The 10362-nt window shown below is 38.5% G+C and overlaps 1 protein-coding gene across 4 annotated transcripts in view; it reads left to right on the forward strand.

Moving 5' to 3' along the window:
- Nucleotides 1–6985, forward strand: part of LOC130565021 (nucleus accumbens-associated protein 2) — a 38626-nt gene extending 31641 nt beyond the window's left edge. For all 4 annotated transcript variants that reach the window (XM_057351554.1, XM_057351546.1, XM_057351566.1 and 1 more), the window contains exons 3-6: nucleotides 586–756; nucleotides 1705–1810; nucleotides 2012–2109; nucleotides 2338–6985. In XM_057351554.1, the coding sequence (XP_057207537.1) occupies nucleotides 586–756; nucleotides 1705–1810; nucleotides 2012–2109; nucleotides 2338–2831 (869 nt within the window). In that variant the 3' untranslated portion in view covers nucleotides 2832–6985. The remainder of the gene's footprint in view (nucleotides 1–585; nucleotides 757–1704; nucleotides 1811–2011; nucleotides 2110–2337) is intronic.
- The last annotated feature ends 3377 nt before the right edge of the window (nucleotides 6986–10362 follow it).

The following is a 10362-nucleotide window of genomic DNA, read 5'->3' on the forward strand; positions in this document are numbered from 1 at the left end:
TCATACGATGACATTTCTCACTAAATCGTACTCGACAGCTTTCCGTTTTGAATCCGAAAACTAATTTAATTCAAAAAGGGTACGGGATCATTTAATTTAGATTCTCAAATCCATTTAGTTTGTAATCAGTCACCGCTCGCGGGGGTCACATTGTGGGATATTTCAGATCGTGTTAGTGAGTGAAGGACAAACAAAACGCAGAAAGCTCTTTTATCATTAGTGACAGTCTGATGCAGCTCCAAGCAAACTGGTGACAGTTTCTGAAAGTGTCCTATTTGTTCGTCCGTCGTCCTGGATGTGTGTGTCGTTCTTTGTCAACACATTCACAACCGCTGTACGAACAGGACATCATTTCTGACTTTGACCCTTTGATCTGTTTCTCTGAAGTCTCTGCAGTTCTTCTATCAATGATGTTCAGTTAAAAGTCTTCCCATGTTTATTGCAGCAAATCTCTGATCAGTCGTAACTTTTTTGGTTCTGACTATGAAAAGAAATATGCTAGAGATTTTCTCTTCCAGAGCGACCGGAGGATTTGCGTCTTCATCTCATCACGGTGAAGGTTGTGATGGATCTTTCTGTCCACAGTTTCAGAGAAAGCAGACGTGGCCGGGATGGCGCTGGAGAACCGCTCCTGTGTTCTGCTTCGCCGGGATCTGGTGGCTCTGCCCGCCAGCCTCATCAGTCAGATCGGTTATAGATGTCACCCCAAACTCTACACGGAGGGCGACCCCGGAGAGAAGCTGGAACTGGTGGGAGGTTGGTGAAGTTGACTGGTACAACAGATCCGTTTTCAAAACATTCAAGGAATATTCCTGCCGGTTGAGTACACGTATCAACATCTGCGGCATGCCGTCATGTAAATGGGAAGAAAAATCTGAAGAGTCCATGGAAGTGTGTAAACATTTATCAGATGTTCACCTACAGTTACACACTGTTCCTAAACGATAACCATACATCTTAAACATTACACGTGTTGGTACAATCTATTACTAGCAGGCAGTGATGCAAGCATGTGTAGAACACTGTCTACATGCGTCAGACTCCGCCCACAGGAGTGACATCATCATTGCTTCCTTTTGAACCCGTTGTACAACTTTACAGTTCCAAAAAGAGTTTGTATTGATCTTCTTTAACGAAGCTCAGAATCTGCTCTCGGCCTCTAGTGAGTGCTTTACTGTAAACATGTTGTTGTTCATACAGACGGTGTTTTGAGAGAAATTACAATCTGTGGATCAACAGCATCTGTGATGTGCTCGCGACAAATGATTATTTACACTGGAATATTCCTGCAAGAGACTTTAAATGCTCTGTGCCGTTATTATAAACACCGCCGAGGTGATTCTAGCGTCATCCTGGACTGTTAAAGATTGTGTGTGTCAAGGTTATTTTAGTTTACTGAAACGTTGAAATTAAATTAAATATTGACCTAAAAATTATTGGAAGATTTTAACTAAAGGAAAAATTGAAGTGTTGAAAAATAAACTGATATAAGTTTAAAGCACTAAAATTATAATAATAAACAAAAATAAAAATGATTAATCTTATATAGCGACATCATTTTTTTAAAATAAATTATACAATGACAAAAGCATATACCAAAATTGCTAAAACTTTAAGTCAAATTAACATAAAAAGTAAAAGCTAATTCAAAATATTTGTAAAACTAAAATCAAAACTCTAATAACTCTGGTGTGTGTGTGTTAGGCACTGGTGTGTTCATGACCAGAGGTCAGCTGATGAACTGTCACCTGTGCGCTGGAATCAAACACAAGGTTCTCCTCAGACGACTCCTCGCAACATTTTTCGACAGGTTTGTGACATCAAATAGATCAAACAACCACACTGCAAATAACATTTATTCATCTGAATTAGCATATTTTTTTGGCAAATAGTGTTTCTGGTATAAAGATGATTTCAGTGCATCTGTGTGTAATTCTCATGTGATCTGTTGTAGCATTATTTCGATGTTGCTCTGCGTTTTCTCATGGCTTCTGTTTGTTTTCTTCACTAGAAACACGTTAGCAAACAGCTGTGGGACGGGGATAAGATCCTCCACCAGTGACCCCAGCAGAAAACCCCTCGACAGTCGAGTCCTCAATGCTGTCAAACGTACGTTTATATGATATTATTGATGAGGTTATGGTCATGTGACTAATGTTAAAGACGTCTCGGAGATTTATAACATTCTGTGCGTCACAAGTTAGTTAATGCTAATATATATCGTATATAACATTTTGCTTGTTGTTAAGTTATATATCATATAACATCAGTTGAACACTGCAGTAAACTCCACTGGTTTTGTGCGGACGGTAACGCGAGTTGTGTTTTTGTGTTCAGTCTACTGTCAGAACTTTGCACCCCACTTCAAAGAGAGCGAGATGAACGTCATCGCCGCCGACATGTGCACCAACGCTCGGCGCGTGCGGAAACGCTGGCTGCCCAAGATCAAGTCCATGCTGCCGGACGGGATGGAGGTTTATCAGGGTTCGTCCGCGGCCGTCGGCGTGGGTCTGGCCATTGGCGGCCTCCCGCTGGCCGTTCAGATGCCCTTCGAGTCTGACTTTAAGAATCTCCTTCCGTCGGGCCTAGAGCAGAGGATTTACGCCGAGCGCAAAGACCCCATGAGAACTCACTCGCTGATGGACGCCGACGGCTCTGATCTGCCCGCTGAGGAGACCCAGACGAGACCACGGCTCGAGGAAGAGGATGAGGAGGAAGAGCCGCAGACCGACGGCCTGCCCGGAGCTGAGGGCGGGGTCGGTGTGGCCACGCCTCCCACGGGCCAGCAGGAGGAGGAGTTTGTGGAGGGTCTGAGAATAAACGGGCAGTGAGGGGCCAGCGTTGAGACTCGGTACATATCCTCCATGTGAATCCACACTGAAGGGAATTCTGGGAAATAATGCACTTATGCATGTGCTGTTGCATTTTATTAACCTGTTGAAACCGGTGTGTTCATCTGAGCTCGCCTAATGAAAAACAGCAGAAACATATGAGGGATGGTGCAAACGTTTGACACATGCGCCGGAGAACAGCTCTGGTCTTGTGAGGACCTTCATTGCGAAACTCAACGCTTTTCTTCCGTTCTCAATATCACGTCGGCACAAAAATAGCAGTTGGATGATTCTCATGAAAACATGTCCAGGTCACATTTTTCTTCAAAATCAAAAGAAACAAGATTGTGAAATGATATACATTATTTATTGACAGCTATGCACCCTCCCAATTCTCCGTCAAGTGACGCATTTTAATAAAATACGCTTGTGGTTACTTTTCAATATATTGATCTTTACATTACAATAATAGGAATTGTTGTTTTGAATGAGATGATAAGAGATTAGAGATAAACTACCTAACTGTCATGAAAATAATGTCTACAAATCAAAAGATTGTAATGATATTCATGATCCGTATTTTGGGGTGAAATTTGACCAGAACATGTTTCATAAGGTTTATCTGCAGAAAGGTCACACATAACAGCTGAAAGATCATAGAAAACAAGAAACGACAGGAAAAATCGTTTCGCAAAAATTGATAGTTTATTTTGTGTCTTTCATATCTGACATGTACAGACGGACAGACACAACACAACACGTATGACGTCAGACTCTGATATTTTCACGAATCCCTCATGCTGAAGTGTTAACTGCTAGACTGAGCGCTCACTTTAACCGCCGGCGTTTAAAATCATAGAAACACACAGCTGCACTAGAAAAGATTGTTTGTCACTCTGTTGTGATCTAAACGATGCTTTGGGTTTGTACTGTAAACGGTCTAATGAAGCGACTCTAAGAACATTTGCTAGCTTTATCACATTTGCACTTGATTGGAGTTAAAGAAGCTTCGACTGGTGAGAAAGAGAGACGATGACCGGCAGACGTGCACAGCTGTGGCTTACAGGTGGCTAATGTGTATTAATTCATAAGACGTGAACTTTACTACAGCATGCAATTATTAGAAAAAATCAATAGTGAAACCACGCCCCCAAACCTAACCGCCGCTCGAGCAAAAGCAGATCGTACAAATTCATAGGAATTAGCCACCTCGTAAATCAGTTAGTATATTAATTCTCCTGAGATCGTGCTGTTTTTTCACTTTCTTTACAGTGTGTTTTCTGTTCGTCCGTCACGTGAGCGTTTGGCTAACCACACAATGACATATTCTGCGTTGTGTAACAGTTTCAAAGGTGATAAAACACGGTTTTCATTAACACGTCGACGTGTCCCACCACTCCATTGAACTACCATGTGTGGCCCATGAATCTCACAAAAACATCCCCCAAAATCAAAAGAAAAATGTCCCGGATTGATTTTAATTTTTGGACAACGAACTTTATTGTCTTTGTCTCCTCCTACGGTGAATCGGTGACAGGGATTATTTAAGGGATGTAGTGTTTGTGCTAATAAATAATATGAATAATAATACAATAAAAATAGGTTACATATATGACACAATACAGTGACTGCAATATAATGTGCTAATTTATCATAAAGAACGTCTGTAAATAATTATAATGGACTTTAAATGTCTTTTATTTGAAGCACAAGCTTTAGTTCTTCTGCAAAAACCAAAGTTTTTGCACATGTGACCTTCATGAGTTTTTACATTTTACAGTGAAAGCAATTTTTGATTATATTATTATAAATATTTCTTTCTTTTGATTTTGGGGTTGAGAGATGTCCTGGACACTTTTGTGAGATTTAACTTGCTGCAATCTGTAACTTAGGTTCAAAATAAACAAAAATCAGTTATTGCGCAAATACAAAAAAGCAACAACTGTAAGCTTACGACGATAATTTAGCATTTGAGCTGTCGAGTATAATTTCCCGAGAAATGTTGGTTTCGATATATATAATCACGTAAAGCTGCAAGCTTCTAACAGATCTGGGCTGGGTTTCCCAAAACCTTCGTATCACTACGCCGTTCTTAAGAATATATTGCTAGCCTAAGAATGACGTTTGGGAAACCCAGCCCAGGTGATTTCTGTGAAAGTCTCAGATTGCAACTTTAATGACACAAAACTAGAATAAGAAAATGGTGTGGTGTGTGAAATGAATGAGGTAGTGTCAGAATCTCCAGGTGTGTTGGGTTGTCACAGAATCTCATGGTGTTTTACAGTAAATGCATTTCATCCTTTCACAAATGATTTTCGCTGGCACTTTGTGTGTGTGTTGTGTTTAGCACCGCCTGTATTTAACACACACACGTGAAACAACTCGAGCAGTAATGTTCTTTATCTTCAGCAAAAGTTTTTAAGCTTGAAATGAAACTCGTCTCGTCTGTGTTTTCAGCCAAATGCGGCGATGGCAAATATTATATGTGTCTTACAGAGGAGAACCGTCTCTTCTAGATTTGCAGTCGAAGGTTTTTGTTTGGTTGTTTTGAGGTTGAAAACACATTGTGCCTTATTGTGATTTATCAATGCGATAAAACCTTCATTATGGCTCGTTTGTGATGAAAAATGATGCAAAAAGGCTGCATGCAGTTGCTTTTTTTTAGTTGAACGACCGTGATGCAACACTCCTGAAGATTCTGACGTGAAGAGAAACATCGGTGTGGCTTGTTTGAAGATGTCTTTGTGTGATCGATATTCATTTTTTGCATTTGTGCAGTTTGGGATCTGTACTGAATGTTTTAACATTTGCTGAAACAAGTGAATAATCCTACGTGTGTTTCACACACGTCTTTCGCCACAATCCCCCAATATTTTCACATCCGTGCGTCTGTTTGCCAACCTTCCGTGTATCTTGTTTTTATCTGCCAACGATATGTTTGAAGCTCTGATGTCGATGTGAATTCTTTGCACTAGATCTGCTGAGCATTTCAGAGAATGTCCTGTCTGTTTGTTACGGCAGCCTAAATACATGTAACTTATAGATTTATGTTTATATTGTAGAATTATTCCTTTTAAAAGGCCTTGTGTTATAACAGCACTTTGGGTTAATGCCATTGCTTTTGCACATCCTGAGAGAGAGAGAGAGAGAGAGAGAGAGAGAGAGAGAGAGAGTGTTTGTGTCCTGACTGATCTAAGGTCTGTGCATGTGTCTTTGAGATCACAAAACCAAATTCTGTATCTGGATATGAACATATTTATTATTCAGATCCCAGTATAAATATCACACTAACGATCATTGAATGTCAATAAATCGCAACTCGTTCATGGGACATCCTCAAAAAGGTCAAAGGTCATATTTCACCCCAGAATCAAAAGAAAAAGAATGTTGCATGAAAAACGACATTTGCAACTTAATTATTACAGTTTTTATTATAACACCGAGTTGAATCCAGCAGAAACGTGCACGTCACAGTATTGTCCAGTAATGTGATTTATGGGTAAACATGGTGTCATTTTTTTTTTTGAATATCTGATTTTGCGGTCAAATGTGACCTGGTGTTTCCTGAGACGTGTCATGTCATTCATACTCTTTAGATGCTGTTTAACCAAATGACGTACTCTTCCCATGACTCTTCACCTATAACTGCATGTTTCTCTAGACTCAACACGTGCGAGAATGTGTCGGGAGCGCGAGTCCACGTGCACTACATTGGTGTGATTGTTTTCATCGTTAATAATGGCAGCACTTTAAACGCCTCACGGTTTGTGTGCAGGTTGGTGGAATGTTTCAAGCCATGAGCTCACAGCGCAGACAATCAGAGGCAGCGCGTGTTTCTCTAACGTTTCGGCTTTTTGATACGTGACCGAAGACTCAAACGGGATTGAAATGTTTGTCAAGCTTTGCCTGGTGTGTCCTTACCACACAAACCTGCTTTGCATTAAAAACAAGCAAAGTCTATTGTTGATATGAGAAACGACTAAATCTGCAAAATGTCACTGTTGTGATGAATAAAATCTTGATTCCCGGTTCATTTCTGTGCAGCGGCTGTGTTGTTCTTGGACTGATGACATCGTGTTGTGTGTAAAGCTGATTTCTTATCAAATGTCATACCCAATGGTCTGCTTTTTAATAAAGTTACACATTTCACACAAACGCTACTTCTGGTCTGTTATTGTGTACAGTTACAGCATAATATAGTCTAAAGTGTGACTGGTCATTTGGTTGAGTTTCTTCAATCAGCTGTTGCCTAAGTTCATCAATGTTGAAAATGTGTTCCTACGATAAAGAGTTTTAAGGAACGGTTCATTCGAAAAGGAAAGTTATGCCATCATTTACTCACCCTCAAGTTGTTCCAAACCTGTCTCCATTTCTCTGTTCTGTTGAACACAAAGAAAGATATTTGGAAGAATGTCAGCAACTGACAGTTCTGGGGCATCATTAACTACCATGGTAGAAAAAATTAAAAGGCTTTTCAGAATATCTTCTTTTGTGTTCAACAGAACAAAGACATTTATGCATGTTTGGAACAACTTGAGGGTGAGTAAATGATGACATAATTTTCATATTCATTTTTAATATTATTATTTAATGGTAAGAAATATGCAACATTTAACCACTATTAATTTACTGTATGACTCTATGGTACTAATAATGTGCCCAGATGTATAAATTACCAGCCCTGCATAATTTGTATTGTTCATTAAAAACAGATGCATGTAAGAAAATAATACAGTATATAAGTGAAGAATATACAGTATATAAGAAAATACATATGGGCCTCATGTATAAAATAATCGTATGTATAAACTAGTGGTTAATACAGTCTCTAGAGCGTGTGTGCGTGCGTGCGTGCGCGTGCGGGGATAGTAAACCAGACATGTGCGTGTGTGAACATTTGACAACATTGTGACCTGTTTCTTTGTAAAGTTTGTGCATCAAAGTTACTTTAATGAGAAAATCTGATTCTGTTTCTCTTGATTTGAACTGCTGGTTAATTGTAAATGCATACAATTGCTATTCAAAGGTTTTGTGTCACTTATTCTGTTAGAATTGGCTAGGATCTAACTTTTTGTCTAGGTGAAAGTCGTAGTCAGTCGATGGAACACACAGAAGTTCTGGATGGGAGCAAGAATGACAAGGCACAGAAGTGCAGTTCACTCAAGTCTCAATCTTTATTGAATACAGGTCCATTATATAGGAACAAATGAGGAAATGATGCTCTGACCTACACACTTAGACCAGATGGAAAATCATGAAACATGGATGTTAGTATTTCTGCTTAGGTTAACAGTACTTGAGTTCCCTGTTCTCTCCATCGGGAACATCCTGATACGGGCCTAGCCACTTAAACTCGTAATTCTTGGTGACATTTGTATGAAATCAACATATACAGGATATACCATAGGTCTAGGCATAACACCAAGTGTGGGCAAAAGTGTGAGACATATATACAGGATATTGCATAATACACAGTGTGTGTCCCAAATTAGGACACAGGCAAAACTTAGAATGTCACATATTCATTATTCAAGTTTTAGAATAACTCATTGAAACTATGGAATAACACTAATGTAACTTTAGGCAGTATTTTATGATGAAAAAATCCAGTAATAATATTATTATCATGTTCAAATAAATAGAATTAGCAGAAATGGTTTGAAGGAATTTACATCTATTATGACCTTTTACTGGCTGGTTTTTCTTCCTTATTCAGTCCAAATCGTCCATTTGAAGAACATTTTTGTTTTGTTACGAAAGAATTATATATACATATACAATTATTTTATTGTTCAAACATTTAAGTAAATACAATCAGATCAAAAGAAAGAAACATTTTTGCGAAGTACACTTTTGACCGGTTTACAGATGCGTTTTTGATTTGATGGTCTCGTCAAAAAAAGCATCTGTTATGAGGAATATTGTCCTGTAGAGGGCGCCGTAATCGTATATGATATCCTTGCTTGCTTGCTAAGAATTAGTCATATAAGTTTAGTCATGTTTATATGGGTTCCTGCTCATGTGGGGGTGGAGTCTAATGAAGTGGCTGATAAGCAGAGGTGGACGAAGTACACAACTTCCTTACTTGAGTGAAAGTACAGATACTACTGGTCAAATATTACTCCACTACAAGTAAAAGTTGTAAAGACAGATTCTTACTTGAGTAAAAGTACAGAAGTACGTGCTTTTAAAAGTACTCAAGTATTTAAAGTAAATTTCCTTTATGTCAGTTGTGCATTGTTTTATTGTCGTATACCTTATGCCTCTGAAGCACCCTACTGAATACACCGAGTAGCTCACAGAATCAGTGGTATTAAAGGAGTAGTTCACTTCAAAATTTGCCCCCATTGACTTTCCATAGTAGTTTTTATTCCTACTATGGAAAGTCAATGGGGGCAAATTTTGCAGTGAGCAACTCCTTTAAGAGCTTTATATGTTTAGCACACATATGTTTAGTTTAGATATAATCCTGTATGATCATTTAGCCTAATTATCCTCATTAGCCCCCTAGGCCTATATGTATTTATGAGCAGTGTTCTTTTATTTTGTATATTCCCTTTACCAGTTTTAGCAGCAATTTACCAGTAAGTAGTAAGGTTCTTGTAAATAGTAAAGTGTAGAAGCCATGTGTTTGTTGGACTTATTACCATAATTTAACTACAAACATAAACTATAGCTAGTATAATAATGAATATAATGAAACTATGGTATGTTTAGTTGCTGTGGTTTTACTAAAGATTATTAATTGGAGTATGGTTCCTATATTTAGAAAATGGTAAATTTGTGGATACTGTGGTTTTAATGCAAATACCATCCCTGCTGAAAAAAAACAATGAATTTTTTAATTAGAATGAGATTTTTAAATTAAATTCCTCTTTGTAGTGTGTTTTGGGTTTTATTCCAATAGGATTTACCATCCCACCAATAGAATCCATCACATACAAGTAGACAACAAGTATCCATAGTACAATTCCCATTATAACCATTAAATCCATTACATTTTATGTTGTATTTTGGGCAGGGTTCTATTGTTTTTATTTCAACAGGAATACTTCAACTATAGTTACTTCAGTAAAAACATCATTCATTTTCCAAATCGCTTTAAATGATATAGCAGCAGATCAGAAGTTAACACGCACGTGTAGCTCAAGGTGTATGTGATGCTTATTTACCGTTTAGCCGTTATGCCGATCATTTTCATGACAATGTTTCAACGATCTTTGACTGATCGTAACCCACAGATGATTACACCACACTTTAACATGTGCCTTTTTCCTCTTTTAATGTTCTATTTGCCTTTTTAGAGCGCTATCAACGGTGTAGCAGCGCCTACGTTTACATTAGTTTAGCGGGGAAGATCCCAGAGTTGCCAGATTTGCGTTAAAAAATCTGCCAAATGGCCATTCAAAGCTTGCCGGAAAACCGCGAGCTTAGAAAAACTGAAATACTTGGCAACAGTAAAAGGTCCTGGCAGATCGCAAGCCAGATAAATTGTGCACACAGGAAACCCCGCTGCATAGAAACCATTTTC

Source organism: Triplophysa rosa, linkage group LG2 (assembly GCF_024868665.1).
Source record: "Triplophysa rosa linkage group LG2, Trosa_1v2, whole genome shotgun sequence".
Classification (NCBI taxonomy): Eukaryota; Metazoa; Chordata; class Actinopteri; order Cypriniformes; family Nemacheilidae; genus Triplophysa; species Triplophysa rosa.